The sequence below is a fragment of the Odocoileus virginianus genome, chromosome 11 (assembly GCF_023699985.2).
Source record: "Odocoileus virginianus isolate 20LAN1187 ecotype Illinois chromosome 11, Ovbor_1.2, whole genome shotgun sequence".
Lineage (NCBI taxonomy): Eukaryota > Metazoa > Chordata > Mammalia > Artiodactyla > Cervidae > Odocoileus > Odocoileus virginianus.
Genome location: NC_069684.1, coordinates 37,609,321 through 37,630,346, shown reverse-complemented (window position 1 = coordinate 37,630,346; position 21,026 = coordinate 37,609,321). Strand labels below are relative to the sequence as shown.

The following is a 21,026-nucleotide window of genomic DNA, read 5'->3' as shown; positions in this document are numbered from 1 at the left end:
GGATCAAACCTGCATCTCCTGGGTCTCCTGCATTTCAGGTGGACTCTCTACCCACTGAGCCATCAGGGAAGCCCAAACATGATGCTCTATTGTCTCCCAAAAAAGACTTGACAGGTTAGGAGTTTGAGTAAAATAGGTGAAAGGGATTAAAAAGTACAAACTTCCAGTTATAAAATTAATAAGCCACATGGATGTAATGTACAGCATAGGAAATATATTGTCAATATATGTCAATAATATTGTAATATTGGTGACAGATGGTTACTAGACATTGTGATGCTTGATTCATAAAGTATATAAATGTCAAATCACTATGTTGTATGAAGTGAAGTGAAAGTTGCTCAGTCGTGTCCAACTCTTTGCAACCCCAAGGACTAACCAGGCCATGAAATTCTCCAGGCATGAATACTGGAGTGGGTAGCTTACCCTTCTCCAGGGGATCTTTCCAACCCAGAGACCAAACCCAGGTCTCCCGCATTGCAGGCAGATTGTTTACCAGCTGAACCACAGGGGAAGCCCAAGGATACTGGAATGGGCAGCCTATCCCTTCTCCAGCGGATCTTCCTGACCCAGGAATCGAACCAGGGTCTCCTGCATTACAGGTGGATTCTTTACCAACTGAGTTATCAGGGAAGCTGTCACTATGTTGTATATCTGGAACTAATAAAATATAGTATGCCAACTATACTTCAATTTTTAAAAAGAAAAGATGAAGTACGCAGTAGGTGAATAGTGATCTTCAAAAATGTCCATGTCCTACACAAACAACTTAAATGTCCATCGCTTCCACTGCAGGAGGTGCCAAGTTTGATCCCTGCTTGGGGAACTAAGATTCCAGATGCCACACAGAGCAGTCAAAAAAATAAAGCATAACCAAGATGAATGGGCTTCCCTGGTAGCTCAGATAGTAAAGAATCTGCCTGCCCTACAAGAGACCTGGGTTGAATCCCTGGGTGGGAAAGATCCCCTGGAGGAGGAAATGGCAATCCACTCCAGTATTCTTGCCTGGAGGATCCCATGGACAGAGTAGCCTGGCAGACTACATAGGAGTCACAAAAGAGTCAGACATGACTGAGCAGCTAACAAGACAAATGGAAGATCCTACCTTTGGGTTGGGATGAATCAACAGGGTAACATAGTGGCCCCCAAAAGATGTGGGGTCTTAGCCCACATCAGTAGAGAAGCAGGGTGGCTCCATGCAGGGAGGGCTGTTGCTCCCAGGCTCCCCCAAGCCCAGGCAACACCAGGAACTGTGAAGTCATCTCTGGTGCCAAAACCCCACATCAGGGGCCTGAGCTCTGCAGAGAGCTCCTGATTTCAACCCTCAGCCCCCACCTGATGCTCAGATGTGGGCAAAACAGAACTCCTGCTTTTCTCCAAAACACTCTTCTGTCCCATGTCCAGTTTTCCCACCTCCATAAACGATACCACCACTCGACCAGGTATGGAGCCCACAAATCTTGACAGAACCCCCCCCATTCCCATCTTGCCCTCCGCAGTCACACCCAATCCATCTGTGGGTCCTATGGATTCTGGCTCCAAAGTACATTTCTGTTTTCATGTTCCACTCATCCCTCCCCTGGACCACAGCAACAGCCTGGCTCCCATTCCACCCCCAGCAGACAGAAGGAACTTTAAAATGTGTGTAATGTCATTCCTCCACCCCGCAAAACCCTCCAGCCACAGACAGAGGTGTGTGTTATCCCCTACTTCCCCACCACCCTCCCATGCCATCCCCTGCCACACACGTGGCCCCCTTCCTGTTCCTCCAACTTTCACTCCTGTATGTGTGCCCACCTCCTAGGGAGAAACTGGCCTCTTTTCCCCACCTGGGGTGACTGCCCTTCTCACCCTCAAAGGTGAGAATTCTCTCCACTGCAAGGGGTACTGCCTGGTCACTGTCTGTCGGTCTGGTGGAATGTTAGTTCCACGAGGCAGAGACCTGCAGAGCTGACCCGGAGGCACCTGCAGCATCCAGAACACTCCCTGGCATACAGTTGTTCAGTCGCTAAGCCGTGTCCGACTCTTTGTGACCCCACGGGCTGCAGCACACCAGGCTTCCCTGTCCTTCACTGTCTCCCGGAGTTTGCTCAGATTCATGTCCATTGAGTTGGTGATGCTATCTAACCATTCTATCTTCTGCTGCCCCCTTCTCCTTTTGCCTTCAGTCTTTCCCAGCATCAGGGTCTCTTCCAATGAATCAGCTCTTCGCATCAGGTGACCAAATTACTGGAGCTTCAGCATCAGTCCTTTCAATGAAATTCAGGGTCGATTTCTTCTAGGATTGACTATAAATATTAGTGGGATGGATGAATTGCTAAAAGCGGGCTTAGGGCCCATACCATGTGAGAAATACACGTTGGAGGCCCTGGGTGGAATGACTGACCGGGAGACCTCAGAGGCCAGGGTTGCAGTCTTCATCTCACTGGAAGAAATTTCTGAGAAAGGTGGACACATCTTGGTTACATAGCCCCAGCATCCAGAGCCAGGATCGATGGGCGAACACTTCAAAGAGATAGACTTCAGCTTATCCTAGAGACCTTCTTGATGCCAGAGTGACCCAGGGTGGCATAAGTTGCCTGGGGAGGAAGGGAGGGAGCACCCTGTCCCCGGAGGCCTACAAGAAGCCGAGTGATTACTGGGAACAGCCTGGGACAAAAGCCCTGGAGCCAGGCCTGGCACCCAGCAGCTGCTTCTTTAAGTTTTTTGAATGAGTGAATACTTGGATGGGCCTGAAGAGTTAGGCACTTACTGGGTAATTGGACTGATTGGCATATTAAAGACCCTCTCCACCAGCAAGGCCACTGAGAATGCCTAGGTTCTCAACCCTAGGCAGCAAAGACTCTAGAATAAAGTGCTCCTCCCCTCATCCCAACAGCCCCTGGCAGGAAGGGGAAGAGAGAGCGAGGCTGGAGGACCAGCTTTGCCTGGAGCTGCCTTTTTGGGCCATCTGTCCATAGCGTCTGGGGCTCTGGTCCCACTTTGACTTGACCAGTCCTGAGACAGTGGGCAAGATCCTCTCCTGCCTCTGGGCCTCCACATCCTTGTTTGGAAAATGGGGACTATGGTCCCAGACAAGCCACCAGCAAGGTCAGGGCACCATGGACCCAAGAAGACCACATGCGGTCCAAGCTGGACTTAACTAACCAACCATGAAAGGACCCTCAAGCCTCCTGGGGCTCCCCAGACTCAGACATCCCTCAGCTTCATTTCCTTCTAATAATGTTCCTGGAGGTGAAGGGAGGGTTGAGGAATGTGCGTAGAAGCCTAAGCATGAATCACAACTCAAGAAACGAGGCGAGGTCAGATATGAGTGGGAGCAGAAGCAGAAACTTACAGTAAACGCTCCCCTTCTCCCAGCACTGACGGCTCTCAAGCTGAGTAAAGCTCCCCCACCATCTCCTGTCGGCCCAGGCCTCCTTCTGAGGAAGACCAGCCGGCATCTCCTTCCACCTCTTCACATCAGGGGCACCCTCTCCGGCTCCCCTCCTCCTGGTAGAGAGTGGACTTCTGCCCCCCAGGCAGAGCTAGTGCAGCCTTTGCCAAGACAAAACCAGAAAGTCTGTCCTGCACCCCTCCTGCTGGTACATCCGGGTCAGCACCCCCTCTATGGAGTCCGAGCTGAATTCTGGAAACCCCGATGGGAGGCGTGAGAACCTGCCTCAGCAGGATGGCTAAGTCAGAGCAGAGGTCCGAAGGGAGCTGGAACGGTGAGGTGCGGGTCTGGGAGGGAGGTTGGCTGTAGCCTCAGCGCTGGCCTGGAGGAGGGCCGGGGAGGCAAAGTTCCTGAAAAGGCCTTTGGCCTCCCTGTCCCCCGCCCCTCCTTTCCTGGGGCCTGGATGAAAGGATAGGGAAGTTGGGGAAGCTTTTCGGGTAGTGAATTTTACCCTCACCATAATAATCCTGAATCACATAACAAAATCGCATGTGGGGAGACCTTAGGGTGAAGCATCAGAGGCTAAATCTTTTTCTCAGAAGGTGACACACAGCAAGAAAGCCTTCTTGCCTCAGAGATCTGACCACAAAATGATGGGGTCTCATAAAACCAGAGGGCGAAGAAAAAAAGGACTTTAATGTTCAAGCCCTGATTCAAGCCCTTTTTAATAATGAACTTTCCAAGTTTTTATTGGGGCAATAGAGGTGGAAGAAGGCTAGAAAGTGGGGGCAGTACTGAGATGGGCAGGCAGCCCTGCCCCCACGGGCACCCCAAATCCTGCCCAGAAATGACCCATGTCTGAGCACCCGACAGACCAGGGACGCTCAGCCTTCTGGGTCGGTGGGAAATGCAAATGAACACAGCAAGGATATGGCCCTCTTCACCGGTCACACTGACAGAAATAAAAACTCTGATAAGATCAAAAGTCGGTTGGGATGTGGGGAAGTCGCTACTCTACTCTCAAACCCTGCTGGTGGGAGAGCAAAGTGTCTAGTCACCCTGGGAGGCAATTCTGTGGCATCTTTTCATTTGAATGCATTTTCACCCTGCGCCTCAATACACTCTTCTCATCTTCTTCTCTGAGTAAGAAACATGCACGTTCCCCAAAGCATCCACATGGGGCTGTGTGTTGCAACAGCGAGCAAACAAACAAAAAACAATGATGGAAACCTTACTACCCATCCATCAGGGACACACATTAATAAACTATGGAACCCCCTACGCTTTTGGTAGAATACTAGATGGCATTTTGAAAGATAAGTGGAGGATCTGTAAGTATTCACATGGAAAGCTCTCCAAGACACACTGCAGACATGGTAAAAGCCAAATGAAGAAAGAGCAAAATGTTCCATATGGTATAGTATATGGGAAACCTGATATTTTTTATAAAATAGACATAATGGGGACATGCATTTATAAAGCTCTGGTGGCACTAGTTGTAAAGAACCCACCTGGCAATGCAGGAGACCTAAGAGACTTGGGTTTAATCCCTGGGTCGGGAAGGTACCCTGGAGGAGGGCATGGCAACCCATTCCAGTACTGAGTGGATTCTCTTACCTAGAGAATCCCATGGACAGAGGAGCCTGGCCAGCTATAGTCCATGGAGTCACAAAGAGTTGGACATGACCAAAGTGACTTAGCATGCATACACAGCTCGCAGAGGAAACACCAAAACCAAAATGGTGGCTACAACTTCAAAGAAATCGGAATAAGGAGATGCCCAATAATTCAGCTTTATCTGTAAGATTTTCCCTTCATGGATCACAGCCTTGTCATGGCAAAGGGGCTTGTGCAACTCAATGAAGCTATGAGCCATGCCTTGTAGGGTTACCAAAGATGGACGGGTCAGAGGGAAGAGTTCTGACAAAACACAGTCCACTGGAGGAGAAAATGCAAACCACTCCAGGATTCTTGCCAAGAGTACTCAATGAACAGTGTGCTTTTTTTTTTTTGCATTGAGGATATATTCATTTATCCCTTGTGTAAATACCTATTATTTTTTAATTTAAAGGGTGATTTCACTTTATAGAAAGGAGAGACATGAGTGCAGCCACAAATTGCTGGAAACCTCCCCCAGCCCTTCTCACAGTCCTCCCTTCCCTTTATCCCCGCCAAGACCTTAACTCCCCAGACTTTCACCCTCTCCCAGGTCAACAGCTGAGGGCTTAGCGGGCTGGGAGGGGGTTCTCTAGCCAGGGCCTCTGGCTAGCATAAGGTATAATGCTGCCAGCTGCATGCCCCTGCCCTCTGGGGTGTGTGTGTGTGTGTGTGTGTGTGTGTGTGTGTGTGTGTGGCAGAGGAGAAATGTTTCACATTGCCCTATTGAACATCGAAGGGGGCAGCTGCTCATGCACTTTCCCACCTACACGTTCCCTCCTTCAGCCTGATGCCCACTCCATATCCCTCCTCCTGTAGGATTAAAGTGGGGGCTCGCCCCTCCCCCAGCACACTGTTGTTGCTTCTACCTCTGCCCTCTGTACCAATATACAGCATGCACTCACCAACACCTACTGCGTTCTAGGCAGGAGTCCACTAGGACTTCTGTCTCATCTTCAGACCCTGCTCTCAGTGCTTAGGCGGCAGACCATGTCTGAGTAATCTGAGCTCTCCCCCACCTCGTGCCTCTCTGGGTGCTGGCCACTGGTAAGGGCTCAGTTTTCCTAAAGCAGCCCTCAAATTCAGTACTGGGGCTTCCCACAACAGACAGCTGCCCCACCACTGACCTTTTTCCAGGGATGGACACCCACCACATGCTCCAGAGCGAGAAATCCACTTGAGTTGGTTGGCTGGACAAGGGCAGGGAAAGCTGATCTGGCTGGTCTGACCCCCTCACCCAGCCCCACACCCACACCCAACTCTCCCTCCTTTTCTACACCCATAAAGAGACTGAATACCAACCTCTTCTGGTCAAAGGAGACCCCCACCTGTCCTGCCCAGACCCGCACAGGTCTCACTTGATCTACCCAGGACCCCCACTCACAAACAACCCATCTCCTGCAGGCAGTCTCCTCTGCTCATTTATATTAAATGAATGCATGAATGAATCATCCTAGCACCCTGGGAGGGTGGGAGAAAACACCCCCACTAGCCTGTCAGCCAACCGCCCACCTATGAATACTTGCAGATTCGGAGCCCCCGATTATCACCTGTGGCTCCTCATCCCGCCTGGTCAGGGAATGAGGTGTGGCGCGCCCCAGGTCTCCCCTTCGTCCCACCAGCCCTACACTGTCCGGACTCAGGGCAGCGATGGCAAGAAAGGGGCTCCGGGTCGCTCGTTGGCGCCTCCCCGGGATCCTGTCACCCCCTTACCTGCGGGAAGGCTCGGAGCGCCCCCAGGAGCAACAGACCAAGCACAGCACGGAGGGCGCGCATCCCGGGGCCGGGGCGGAGGACTGGGCTCGCAGCCCGCGCCCACCAGCTCAGCCTGGGTAGCGCGCTGCACCCACGTGTGGTGCCCGAGACCAGCAGCCGCGCAAGCGCGGGCGGACCTCGCAGACCCTCGGCGCACCTCGCAGGCCCCAACCGCACGCTGCGAAGTCACTTCAAAAGAGGACGCTCCTTCTCCGAAGTTTCAGCCTTAACCTTTCCCTTCCACCACCACCCAAGGCACACTAGGTACCCAGTTCCTGTTTCCAGGAACGCAGCTACTTAGCGGTCAAGACAAATGGGAGAACACACGTGCAGAGATGACTCAGGAAAGCCACACTCGCCTTTTGCTGTTTGAATGGCCCGCCCCGGATTTGATAGAACCGGGGCGTCCTGCTGCTTCAGGGTGGGGGGGTGTTGCCCAGCCCAGCTGGGCTGAGGGGCGGGGAGAGTGGCTCCCGCCCCTGGCTGGGCGGTGGGGGCAGGGACTCAGGAGATTGCGAGGCTCCAGTGGGTCTCAACCGTCCCACCCCAACCCAAAGAAGGGCGAAACCCGAGTAGGCTCCTGCTCTGGACACTCTAATTAACCCAGACCTTCTCTCCTGACCTGAGGATTCTTTGGAAAGGAGCACTGGAAGCTGCAGAGAAAGCCACCGTTACCCGTTCACCACCATTCATAAATGTTCCCTGGGAAACGAATCAGTAGGATGGATGGGCGGATGCGTGGGTGGGAGGATGGGTGGATGCGTGGCTGAGTGGGAGGGTGGGTTGTGGGCGTATAGGTGGCTATTTAGACAGACTAACGGTTGGAGGGACTGATGGAGAAAAGAATAGATATTCAGTTATCAAACCACAGGGGTTTCCCTGCCCCCTGAGAGTTTTCTGCCTAGAGGAGGAGCCTAGCACTCTTCCCTAAAAGAAAGACATTGTGCAAACCTCATTCGAATTAAGTTCTCCTTTGCAGCAGTTGATTTTCCCTTCCAGGGCTTCTCCATCCCATGGATTCTCCGCTACTTTCATTCTATGTCCTGTACATATCGGTTGCACATCCACTGGGCAGGTTATAGGTCAAAGGTCCATTTGCTTGTCCTTGTGTTTGTTTATTGTTTTTTTTTTTTTTTTTTTTTTCAGAAATGGAAACCAAAGCTCAGCAACAGTCATCTGGTCCTCGGTGCTCTGATTAAAGATGGCCAGTTGTTTTCCTTGAGCCCAGAATGCCTCAGGATTCTGTATCTTGGTCTGTGCTGCAAGGCATAAGGCCCCGTCTTCCAGAAATACCTCCACCTCCTTGGCTCACCAACAGTCATCTCCTATCAGGACTCTCCCAACAAAGTCCCCACAACCCTTCTTGAACTCCTGGATTCCCCTTTAAAAATGCCTATACTACACACTCTGCCTGGAGACCCACTTCTAGGCTCTCCCCAGATACACTGGGCCCAGTGTCCTGGGATGTTTGAGCTGGGATTGTGTTAAACAATTAAGTAAGAAATTATGGAAGTGACCCCATGACATTCACAGAACCAGGCAGGTGCAGGAGCAACCCAGGATGCCTGCTCCCCAGTCCAGAACTCACTATATAGAAGAGCTGGTGCTATGAATAAATAAATACTTATTAAACACACATGCACAAATAATAACATCAAAACAGCTGACATACAGGGAAACACAAATGAACGTTAATTACAAGCTTGAAAATTCCACCTTTCTAGCAATCGAAGAGATGCAAATTAAAGCAAATTTGGATACTTTTTTAGACTTATTAAGTCATCAGGGTTTTTTTTTTTTTCTTTATAAAAACAACTTTGGTAAAGTCCAACCCCAAAGTTGTGGTGAAACCAGAATACACATTCATATTCTGCTAGTAAATGTTACAACCTCTTTCAGAAAGCAATATGGCAGTGCTTTAACAAAAGCCACTCTCCCCCCAAAAAGTTTACAACTTCTGGCTCAGTAATTTAATTCTAGTAAAGAAAGACTAAAAAAATAGTTGAACGATAAAAATAAAAAAGAAAACTATAAACACAGTGACTTTTCTTAAACCATTATTTGTAAATTTTGGAAATACCCTAATAATCACAACAACAGGGAATGAATGGTTAAGGAAACTGTGGTCTACACATTTAATGGAATACTACATATCCATCTAAAAAAGCTGTAAGCCCAAGCAAAAAGACAAGTCCATCAAAAATGATAATTATAGTGATGCTGTGGAAACCTGTCTCTCCCTCCTGTCCTTCCCCTCCTTGGAGAGAAAGGGACCCTTAACCAAGTCTCCTCCTCAGAGTGGGAGGGGTGCTTCTCAAATTGCATCATTTACTTATTGTAATAATAATAGCTGTCTTTGAGCACTACTTTTTGCTAAGAGTTTTCAGACTGTTCCTTGAATCCTCAGGGAAACTCCATGAAGATTCAATGTTTGTGCCCATTCTGCAGGTGAGAAACTGCAACAAGAGCAGTGAATTCATGAAGCCAGGGTTCCCCAGAGCCAACGGTGCTCACAGCCGTGCCCCAACTGACTTGGTCCTAAGGCTTGGGACACACCTCCATCCGACTCATGTCTGTCTTTAGAACCTGCTCCGGTGACACCACCCTCTCTTTGTAGCTTTCCTGGCAATGATCCCTCCCCTCCCCCAGCCATCTTCCCAGTCACAAAGGCGGTTTCTGTCGTTTTTTTTGGTATCTCAATTCTAGAACTGATCTCACTGTGTCATGACTGTAATGACTGATTCGAGTATCCATCTGACCCAGGAAACTGGGGGCTCCCAGAGCACCAGGATGTCTTGGGAAGCCGGATACAGTGCCAAGCCCAGGGCTGCCAGCCAATAACCAGCCAGCCCAGGGAAGGGCACAATCTGTGGCCAGGTAACAGGCTGGGTCCCAGGAGGGGGTGGAGCGGGGGATCAGGGGAGAAATTGCAGCCCCCTAGGAAAATGGCAGCTTGGGGGACTCTGGTGAGCAGGCATCGGCCAGACCTGAGTCCCTGTCCTCTGTAGGTTTCAGATGGTTCGCGAACCCATGAATGCGTGTGAAAGTGCTTTGAAGAGCAGGAGGGGAAGTCCCGAGGGCCCAGGCGAGGCATAGCAGCGGGTCCTGTTGTGGGATCGCGGAGCAGGGGGTAGGGGGGGTGCGGGGGGCGGCCCCACCAGATCAAGCTGTGGAAGCCAGAGCGCTGCCAGGACCATCTCATCTCATCTCAGAGGAAGGGGGTGGGAGGCAGGTGCAGCAGGAAGCTTTCTGCAAGGGACCAGGAACCTGTGTCACCAAAGGGATGCTGAGCAAGACACAAGGTTCCGACTCGGTTCAGGAAATGCAGGGACTTCCCCAACAGCTGGGAACCCCAGCCCCAAATGGCCCCAAAATACCCTCAGCAGATGAAGGGATTCTTTCTGCCACAGGCGGCAGCAGGCAGGTAGAAGGCTGAAAGCTGGGGCGGAGGGAGGGGTAGAAAGTCTGGGCCTTTCTTCTCTGACTGGCACAGGTACTTCTCTGAGTCCCTTTCTTGAGAGCAGTGGTGGAGGTGGGGCTTCACTTGGGGGCTTCTCTGGAGGAGGGACTTTCATGTCAAGCTGCCTTGCTTGAACTCAAGCCCCCAGAGCTCTGCCCTCCTAAAGGCCCAGAACTAGCTAGACACTGGTGGCTCAGCTCCGGCCCCTTAGAGGGTGGTAAGAAGTGGTGGGGTTCAGGCCTCGGTGTTAGCAGAAAATAGTAGGGGCTCCCAGCTGGCTAGGGGAACCCCAGCAACACATACCCACAGGCAGGCTACCCAGGCGCTTGGCCAGACATTTAAGCCTGGCAGCAAGGTTTTATTCAAGTCAATGTTGCTATCTCCACTTCACAGATGAACAAACACAGTCGTTCAGTAACTTGCCTGAGGTCACACAGCTTGAGATTGGCAGGGCTGAAACTTGGCTCCAGCCCTCTAACTTTCAAGGCTTCACTGCCCTCTCTTCTCTCTCTCTAGGCCCCTGTTTCCCCAGGAGAAAGAGCACTGGTGATGGGAGTCCTAATCTGCCCATGTGACTGTGGGCACATTGTTTCTTTTCTCTGTAGTTATCTATCTCTGTGTACCACAGATCTTAGGAGCTGAAAAGAACAAACATTGTGTCCCACGCTTTCTGGGGATCAGCAATTTGGGAAAGACTGGACAGGGTGATTTTCTAACATCAAATGGCAGCTGGGACTGTAGTCATCTGAAAGGCTTGACTGGGGTCTCCAAGATGAGCCACTCGCATGGCTGCGTTCAGGAGGCCTCAGCTGCACACAGCTGCTTGGGTGTCCTCCCAACATGGGCGGCCGGCCTCCTCCAGAGCAAGATGGAAGCCACGTTGTCTTTTATGATGGAGCCTCAGAAATCACACTTCATCATCCCCATGGTGTTTTGCTGACTGCAAGCCTGGCTCTCCTCAAGGTGTGCAGGGTCTGCACAGGGGCGGGAGGACCTATAGGCATGTGGGGATCATCTGGGCAAGTTTCCTTCTCTGCCAGATGTGGATGTGAGTGCTACCAGGCAACCTTCTGAGGGTTGCAAAGAGCCCTGAAAAAAAATGGACATTGAAAACGCTTTGAATTAGAAGGGAGAAATGTAAGGCTTCATTGTCCTTTCGCTACACCCACCAGGTACCTAGGGCCCTGCTGAAGCCCCAGACCTCTCCATTCCGGATCACAGCTGCAAGGCCCGTGTCCTGGTGTTCCCCTTCCTCAGGGGTGAGTTAACTGTGTCATTCACCATTCCAGCCAAGAGGTGACTCATGCAGAGGCCCACAGCAAGGACCTTAGGGGTCAGAGGTCTTTCCTACCTCTCAGGTGATGCCAGGTGGCTGCCTCAGAATAGGCCAGCCAGCTAGTCATACAGGCACCATGGGGATACTTCCCCAGGCCCCTGGCACCTGGGGATGGCCTGAGTCATGGCTCCAGTTTGATGGTATCAGCTCTGCTGTGGGAAGACCACACGGAGAGTCAGGAGCCCAGGCCCGACTCCAGCCTCAAGATTTCTCCTCCCTGGGCTTCTGCACTGTGATCTGTGAAGTGAGGGACTGGGATGTGACGACCTGTTTTAAAGGTCCCTTGTTCTGAGGCTTCAGGGAGAGTGAGAGAGATAGGAGGTCCCTATCTGGGCCTGAGGGCTCCTGGAGGACGTTTCCAGTTCTGTTCTTCTGGGCTGGCCTCAAGCCTTGGAACCAGACAGCCTGGCCAAATTCTGCCTCTGCCACTTACTCACTGTGTAGATCTTGGTCAAGTTTTTTCATCCTCTCTGAACTTCAAATTCTTCATCCGTAATATGAGAATGACAGTGTCTACTGTGAAGTGCTGTTTTAGCTGTTTAGTCACTAAGTTGTGTCTGACTCTTTTGTGACCCCATGCACTGTAGCCCACCAGTCTCCTCTGTCCATGGAATTTTCCAGGCAAGAATACTGGAGTGTGTTGCCACTTCCTCCTCCAGAGGATCTTTGTGACATAAGGATCGAACCCATATCTCCTGCATTGGTAGCTGGATTCTCTACCACTGAGCCACCAGGGAAGCCCAGAAATGCTGAAGTGAGGATTAAACAGGTTAAGGTGAATGGCGTCAAGGGGAATCTCTGCTCTCCCAGCCCAACAGGGGCATCTGTCTTAGTGACAGTCTAGCCTCTGGGCTCAGGCACCTTTCATTCATCCGCAGCCTCATGGCCATTACTTCTCATGAACTCCTGGGACTCGTAGATGGGGAGGACTTCCTGTTCTGTACCATAATTTCCTTCTAACTTCCAAAGAGATGGAGAAGAAAGCTAAGACCAGCAAGGGAAAGAGATTTGACCAAGGCCCACAGCATGTCAGGGATGACCTCATGGGCGGAGACTGTCCATCACAGAGTCCCCGTCTTCCCCAGACCTTCTTGCTCAGTGAGGCCGTTGTGAATGGGGGTGAGTCATATAGACTCTCAGGAAACCAAACCCAGTCCAATATTAATCACGGAATCAGAGACATCAGGTACAAGAAGGAAACAGAAGCAACGGATGGTAGCGGCGACTCGGCTGGAGGTGCAGGTGAAGAGTGTGTGCTCATGAGCGCATAGACACATGGAGGTCCCCAGACCCGTGTGCCCCAACCAGAAGGCCCAAGGAGGAGAGGACCACTCCTCACAGGGCCATTCTTATCCCAATAAGCCATACTGCCTTCAGAAGCACCGTCCCCACCCTACAGAAGGGAACATTGAGGCCAGGGTCTGTTGGCTTCTTGGGAGGAAAAGAATCTCCCGGGGCAGGGATTTTTGTCATCAAATTCAGTGCCTGTCATCAGCACACAAGGCAGACCGAATGAATCAAAGGTGATTACCAGATACTCAGCACAGCAGCCCTGCAAAATGACAATTAAAAAAAAAAAAATCCATGGGAAAAAAGATGCTCAGAGAAGTTGTTTACCCAAGTCAGCCAGTTAGTAAGTTCTAGAGCCATGATTCAAACCCCAGTCTGTGACTCCCCTCTCTAGAGTGGTGGTTTTCCTTATTGTAACTTGTACCCCTACATCTTGTTGTCCTGGAGACCAACGGTCAACCTGCTCCCCCTCATCACCCTGGAACCTGCTCTTGGCTCCCAGGGGTGTTTATTGTAGAGGAGTTTGCTCTACAGGAATTAGCCTTGGATTTCCTGTCACCCCACTCCTTCCCCACAGGGGCCAGGTCTCTGGCAGTCAGGCTGAGGAAGACTCTCCAGGGCCTGGACTTGAGTGGGCCAAAGGCACCCCATCCTCAAATCAAGACTTACAACACAGAAGGTTCCAGAAGCCAGCTTCACTCTCCTGAAGGCTGAGAACTTAGAGATGCAAGGAGGGAAGGCTCTATCCACTGCTTGCCCCTCAGCCTGAAATTCTACCATTACTCACTCCTTTGGGCCAAGGTATCGAAGTCCCCAGTAAAAATGTAAATCATTCTTGGGGAAGCCACTCGGTAAGTCATTAACAGTGTCACTGCCACACATGGGCTGGCTTCTCACAAGAGCCTGGGAGGAGTACAGAGCTGGAGGGGCTGATGGCCAAGTGTAACGTGCTGCTCACTCACCAGTCTGAGGGAGCTCCGATTCAGACTCCAGCTTAGCACAGCCAAAAAGGGCCCCCAAAGGGCTCCTGCCCCCCTGACCTTATCCTCTGTCATGTTCCCTACTGGCCTCCTTTCTGTTCCTGGGGCCACCAGGCTTATCCCTGCCATAGAACCTTTACACTTGCCAGTTCCTCTGCCTGAATCCTTCTTCCCCTAGCTCTATGACCCATCCAGGAAACTTTCAGGGTGATGGATATGTTCATATCTTGGCTGTGCCGATGGATGAATACAGATGCCAAAATTTATCAAGGCTTCCCCAGTGGCTCAGTAGTAAAGAATCCATCTGCAATTTAGGAGACGCGGGTTCAGTCCCTGGATCAGGAAGATCCTCTGGAGAAAGATGGGAGAATCCACTCCAGTATTCTTGCCTGGGAAATCCCATGGACAGAGGAGCCCAGCAGGACTACAGTTCATGGGGTCACAAAGCGCTGGATGCAACTGGGCGACTAAACACCACCAGCACCTTAAACAGGTCAAGTTTATCATGTGTCAGTTACACTTTAATAAAGCTGTCAATAATTTTTTTATGCTGCCCTTTCTCACCCTTCAGGTCTTGGCTTAGACGAAGACGCTATAAAGACTTCCCTGACCACTGATACTGCCGCTCTGTGTCCCCTCACTCTGTTTATTCCCTTCCAGGGACGGATCACACCACCATCTGAAACTGCGTATTTCCCAGTGGCCTGACTTTCCGCCTAGGATGAGTGCTTATAGGCTCAGAGACTATCTGATGTGAAAGAAGGACTTGGTTTAACGAGTATTTTCCAGAAGACTCAATGGCCAAGGCCAGGGGCCCTGGGAAGATGGCGGGCATCCGCTCTGCCTCCCCGGGCTCCTGCGGCATGGAGGCTGAGGAGGACAGACTCTGCTCTGAAAGTGAAACCCGGAACAGAGCCTCTGCCCTGAGTCCGCATCATCATCCATGTGGTCACTGCAGGCGGGCAGTGGGCCACACTCCCTGAGAGGAGGGACCCTGTTCCCAGCAGAAGCGGCCCATGGGTATGCAGAGTTCATTCAGAAAACCCCTCTGGGGTTTTCCTAACCAGTCCCTCCATGCCACTGGGGGAGGGCTGCCTCCCCCCCGCCCCCCCCCCCCCACCGCCCCAGGCCCTTCTCTCTCCCCAAATAGGAGCCATGAGGCCGTAAGACCTGGTGGGGCCTGGGGCTCACCAGCTAAGAAATCCCAGAGGTCTGGGGAAACTAAGGCCTGGCCCTGACTCAGGCCTGTTAGGTCTGGGACTCATGTGGTTCCTGCTGGAGACTGGGACGTGGTCTGTGTTACAGAAAACCAACAGTTGTCATCTACAACCCCCAGCTACTCATCATTAACTAGTTTCTAGTTTGCATAAGAAGGTGGTCCAAGATGTGAGAAACAGGAGATCTGGAGAGTAAGAGTCCCTCCCCTAACTGATTTACACTGATATTGAGGCCAAAATCATGCAGCAAGTCAGTGTAGGGACAGCCCCTAGACCCAGGCTTCTAATCTCCCGCCTTCACCATCACCTGCTTTGTCACATGTCTTGGCTGCTTTGCGTCATCTGCCTTCTCCAGGCCTGCCGTCTGGGAGCAAGGACTTGACCCCAGAGTTTCAGCCCCAGGCAAAGGAAGCAGGCAGGGAGTCTGATGCCTGCAGAAACTGCTGGAGCGTCAGGGGTTGGGGAACTATCCGCCTATTAGAATGCTGCAGCCACAGACGCACACCCAACACACCCATGCTGGCACACCTGCCATCCCAGACACCCTGGAGGCTGAGCCATCTGCCGTCTGGAAGTGGTCCTCGTGTCTGTCCAAAGAGGTGCTGGAGAAATAAGCCCTGTGCCGAGGATAAGAAGGGGGAATGTTGCCTGCCCCATGCCCACCGCCCGGGGGCCTGTGTGTTGGTGAGCTGACACTGCATTTCAAATACCCACTGCTTGGCTGCAGTAGCCCAAAGGAAGCAGCCTGTCTTGGGTTCCTTGAGGTCTAAAGTCCAACCACTTGCCAGCACCTACCCTCGTGCTTGGGAGCAGTGAGAGCAGCTACTGCCCTCGCTGGGAGGAACCCTGCTCGATGGACTGAGGGCTTTCCTGAGCCACGGCCTTGTAGCTCTGTAGGCGCCACTGAACTGAGCCATGTGAAGAAACTGTCAGCACCTACATGAACCAGTGGCCATCACTGTGTTCCCAGCCCCCTGAGGAACTGTGGGCTGAGGGCTGTGCTCTAGGGGCCAGAGCTTGGCCATCCAGGCCTCTGGGGCGTGTCAAGGAGAGCCGGGTGCCCACCGAGACCTGGAACTGCCCCAGGCCCACCTCCCATGGGACCGACCAGCGCCGCAGACCTAACACGCCTGTAAGAACAGGAATGTTTGGATGAAAGCAACACATTTCTGCTTGTTTAGGGGGTGAGTGATGGGAACTGTCATTCATTCATTCAACAAACTCTATAGGTGCGTGGGTAGTACACCTCTAGGCTAGGTGCTGGGGATACAGCAGCAGACACAGTCAAAACGTCCTGCCTTTGAAGAGTTTCCATTCTAGTGAGGGGAAGGCAGACAACACATAAAATAAATGAGTAAAGCACATGGGATTTTTGAAGGGGAGACGTGCTATAGAGAAAAGTAAGGGGAAAGGACGGAAAGCGGGTATGCTGGGGTGGAGAAGTACACATTTAAATCAAGTGATCAAGAAAGGCCTCACAGAGAAATTGACTGAGCAAAGGCATGAAGATTGAGAGGGAGGGAGCCAGGCAGATGGGGTGGGGGTAGGGGGTGGTTGGCACAGAGCAGCCAGTGCAAAGGCCCTGAGGTATGGGTGAGGTAGCCCCAGCGGCTGGTGGGGTGTGATCAGAGGTGCAATACAGGGTTTTCAGGGCCTGTGGTCACTGTAAGGACTTTGGTTTGCACCCTTACTCAGACGGGGGCTACTCAAGAACTTTGAGCAGAGGAGAAGTATGACTTTGACTTGGGTTCTTCTGGGGTCTCCCTCAGGGGGAGGGGGTCAGGGGGTGGGTGGAGGAACAGAAGCAGGAAGACCAGGGAAGAGGCCAACCACGGCCTTCAGGGGAGAGGTGGTAGAGGCTTAGACCAGGAGGGAGCAGTAGTGGAGCTGAAAGGGGGCCACTCTCGGAAGGGAGAATGGACAGGATTTGCCGACGGGGGCACTGAAGACAACGTAAGGGAACCTGGGAAACCGGAAGGATGGAATTGCCTTTTGCTGAGATGGGAGAATGGGAAAATTAATTAGTCACCCACTGGTGACTCTTAGGTGGGAAGGCGAGTGCTGCAAGAGCACAAGGCAAGGGCCACGTAACCAGACTGTGACATGGTGGGCATGGTGGTCAGAGAGGGCTTCCTGGGGGAGGTGACATTTAAGCTATGACCTGAAGGAAGAACGAATAGGCTGGGGTGGACCAGCAGAGAATGGTGCTGCTGGGAAGGCCTCAATGAGGGCAGTCAGGGGGAACTTTCAGCAGCCCCAAGGGGCCTGAGTGTTGCCAAGGGTGAGAAGAGCGAGCTCCAGACGAGGCCAGAGGTGGGCAGGACTGGCCAGGCTGCTTACTCAGCACCCAGAAGAAAGGAGGCTTGGCCTTCGAGCAGCCCAATCAGACCGAGAAATGGAAATGGGTAATAAATAGCCACAGATGAGTCATCTCAAGCCCCAATTCTGAACCCGCTTTGCAGCTCTCCCCAGCCTGCATCCTTCCCGGGAGGGGCCCCTGATTTCAGAATGACCAGGTCAGGCAGATCTGAGCCCCTAGGGCCCCCTTTGCCGGGAGCTCACCCCTGCAAAACCCCAGGTGGTGAGGCAGCTCTTCTTGCAAGAACTGGGTCCCCATCACCATCCTTGGGACTCAGATCAAAATTGAGAGCTATGTGCACACAGAAAACCCTTCTCAGACCACCAGTGCTTCACATTAAAAAAAAAAGGATAGAAAGAAAATCCTTGTACAAATAAAATGCAATTGCAAGTACTCAGATGTTTGTTTGTTTTGTTTTTATGTATTTTGAAAAGTCGGACAATGCCGAGTTCCCATCCCACCTCTGTCACAGCCACAGCTGAGCGGCCTGGAACAAGTTGGTTAACCTCCTGAGGCCTCTGTTTCACCCACTTCATAGGGTTGTGCAAAGATTAAAGGAGATGATAAATCTTAGCCCAGAGCTGGGCACACAGGAAGCTCTTGAATACTCATCGCCCAACTACTACAAAGACAGGGATCTCTTCTAAATATGCGGCCACCTAGTCAGGCCCCAACCACATGAACTGATGGGGCCATTGTTCTCCTCAAAGGACCCCCAGTTCTCTGGGCCTCAACACTGGAGCACTGGCCCTGGCATCTCAAGACCTAGGCTGGAAGACACCATCTCTATGCAAATGTCCTTAAGAAGATTGTCCAGATCAGAAGCTGACATAAAATGTGCAGAAACGCCAGGGAGAACTATTAATATCTCCCAACAATAATACTGACTACCATCTACTGAGTAATTACTATATGCATGTCAGAGCTCACCAGACTGGCCCTTGGATTCTCTCCCTATTGCTGCTGCAACAAAATAGCACAGACTGGGTGACTTAAACAACAGGAAATTATCCCTCAGTTCGGCATTATAATAGCAAATTTATAGATAGGAAATTGAGTTGAGGACTTCGCTCATGGTACAGGGGATTAGGAACTCTACTTGCCAGTGCAGGGGACACAGGTTTGAGCCCTAGTCCAAGAAGATTCCTGGACTAGGAGTGGATGCCACATGGATGCCGCAGAGCAACTATAGTCCGTGTGCCATGACTACTGAAGCCCACATGCCTGGAGTCTGTGCTCTGCAACAAAAGAAGCCACCACAATGAGAAGCACACACATCACAACAGAGAATAACCCCCGCTCACCACAACTAGGAAAAACCCAAGCACAGCAGTGAAGACCCATCACGACCAAAAATAAATAGTTTAAAAAAAAAAAAAAAAGAAGAGAAATTTATTTTTAAAAAAAGAAAGAAATTGAGTTGAGAAGTGAGTGTCCAACAACACATCAGGAAAACACGATTTCCTGTTGGTGGAGTGCATAACACTTCTCTGTGCTCCTCCCTCCCCACAAATTCAAATAACTCTGAAGAGAGTCAGGGAATTTGGGGTCTGAAAATCTCAAAGCAGGAAGAGGCTGACTTCTCCCAGGGACTGTTCTAGGCTTCCGGTACTTGCCAGGTCCGAGGCAGCGGGGGCATGAGTGCCTGGCCCAGAGTCCCTCTGCCAGCATTGGCAAAGGAGACTGGAATGCAAGAAGTGGGGGAGGCCAGCTCAGGGACCCCCAAGCGTGATGGCTGGGAGGCGGGCAGCACACCTGTGGCAGGCAGGTGTCAGCAGCCCCAGGAGAGCTCTGTGATCAGCTGGTGACCCCAGCCACATCAGTGACAACCTCGGAACTCTTTCCCCGAGAATTTCTCACAGAAACTCACAGCTGAGGAGGTGGGTTGACGGCCCTGAGCTCTTGGGGTCCATCTGCACCCCAGGAATCCCATGATATCACCTCTCTCTTCCCCAGCCGGCCCCACCACTACCACCCACCACTCCCCCAATGGCTGGACAGTGGTGGGGTCGTGACAGGGCAGTCCAGGGCCTGACCCCAGAGTGGACACGTCGGAGAGGCCCAACGCCTCTGAGGAGTTATGGGGCGTGAGCCACAGGCGCTGGGCTGTCAAAACCACAAGAGAGATTGAAAAAAACTCCTTCCCAGTCAGAGTGAAAAGTGAGACTGAGAGAAACTGAGTGAGAAGATCTCTGCAAACGAAAAGCCAAACGTCGGCTTCCATGAAAGGAACTCGGCGCAGTGGGTTGTTAAATGACTAAGTGCTGGGGCCACAGTGCCATGGACGGGGCCTCCTGCAGCACGTGTGTGTGTGTGTGTGTGTGTGTGTGTGTGTGTGTGTGTAAGGGTGTGTGAGGGTGTGTGCGTGAGACTGTGTGCCCACAAGATTACGCGTGTGCATAAGCACAGAGAACAAATTAGTGATTACCAGTGGGGGTGGGACGCTATATGGGGGAGTTTAAGATAGGCTTTTGTTGTTCAGTCGCTCAGTCATGTCCAACTCTTTGCGACCCCATGGACTACAGCACGCCAGGCTTCCCTGTCCATCACCAACTCCCAGAAATTGCTCAAACTCATGTCCATCAAGTTGCTGATGCCATCCAACCATCTCATCCTTTGTCTCCCTCTTCTCCTCCTGCCTACAATCTTTCCCAGCAGGAGGGTCTTTTTCAATGAGTCGGCTCTTCCCATCAGGTGGCCAGAATATTGGAGCTTCAGCTTCAGCATCACAGGGATATGTTATTGTACAGCACAAGGAATAGAGCCAATAGTGCAAAGTAACTACAAATGGAAAGTAAAATTGTATGAGAATGAAAAATTTTAATTAAAAAAAAAGACAAGAGGTAACAAGTGTGGGGAGGATGTGGAGTGGAGTAAAGGAAACCCATGTGCATTATTGGTAGGAGTGTGAATTGGTGCAGCCACTACGGAAACCAGTATGAAGCCTCCTCAAAAAAAAAATAAAAATAGTAATATCATATGATCAAAAAAAGATTATGTGTATTTACATGGATGTGTGAGGTGTGTGGACACAGAGTGGGGGCAGGCGTGAAAGTGTGTGCTCAAGGCTGGGTGAGTAAAGGCGTGTGAGGGGCGTGCAGTCAGCAGAGCATTAAGGACCCTCTCCAGCTGCACAGAGGCCCCGGCAGAGATGCCCCCATCACCCAGGGAGGAAAGTGAAGCTCAGGGTGAGGAGGTCACTTGCCCATGTTCCCTGGCGTGGGGACCACACTCAGAACCCAAGCTTAGACACCGCTCCCTACTGAGCTGCCTCTCAAGGAAAACTAGTGTCCACTCCAAAGCCAGCCCCCTGAAGGCAAGACACACAGGGTGTTTGTCCCTGTGGGAGGCGTGGTACAGGTTAGATGCATGGACTCTGAGTTCAAATCTCGACTGGGTCACGTGCTAGCTGTGTGGCCTTAGGAATGTCACTTATCCTCTCTGTTCCTCAACTCTCCACCCATAAATGGGAATAATAACCTTACCTCATAAGGTGGTAAGAACTCAAAGGGTTAAGAGATGCAGAGCTCTTAGAATAGCACCTGGCACATAGCAAATGCTACAGAAATCTTCCTTTTAATATCATGGCAATCATTT

The 21,026-nt window shown here is 51.5% G+C and overlaps 2 protein-coding genes across 7 annotated transcripts in view; both read right to left on the bottom strand.

Moving 5' to 3' along the window:
* Nucleotides 1-7,157, bottom strand: part of TNFRSF8 (TNF receptor superfamily member 8) — a 72,112-nt gene extending 64,955 nt beyond the window's left edge. The window contains exon 1 of the mRNA XM_020902415.2: nucleotides 6,746-7,157. Within this exon, the coding sequence (XP_020758074.2) occupies nucleotides 6,746-6,808 (63 nt within the window). The 5' untranslated portion in view covers nucleotides 6,809-7,157. The remainder of the gene's footprint in view (nucleotides 1-6,745) is intronic.
* A 1,674-nt stretch (nucleotides 7,158-8,831) lies between these two features.
* The window catches only part of MIIP (migration and invasion inhibitory protein), a 34,809-nt gene continuing 22,614 nt past the window's right edge, over nucleotides 8,832-21,026 (bottom strand). For 3 of the 6 annotated variants that reach the window (XM_070474298.1, XM_070474309.1, XM_070474299.1), the window contains one exon: nucleotides 17,831-20,210. In XM_070474298.1, the coding sequence (XP_070330399.1) occupies nucleotides 19,888-20,210 (323 nt within the window). In that variant the 3' untranslated portion in view covers nucleotides 17,831-19,887. Of the gene's footprint in view, nucleotides 11,337-17,830; nucleotides 20,211-21,026 lie in introns of those variants that run through there. The other 3 variants (XM_070474301.1, XM_070474304.1, XM_070474306.1) reach the window with 3 other exon arrangements.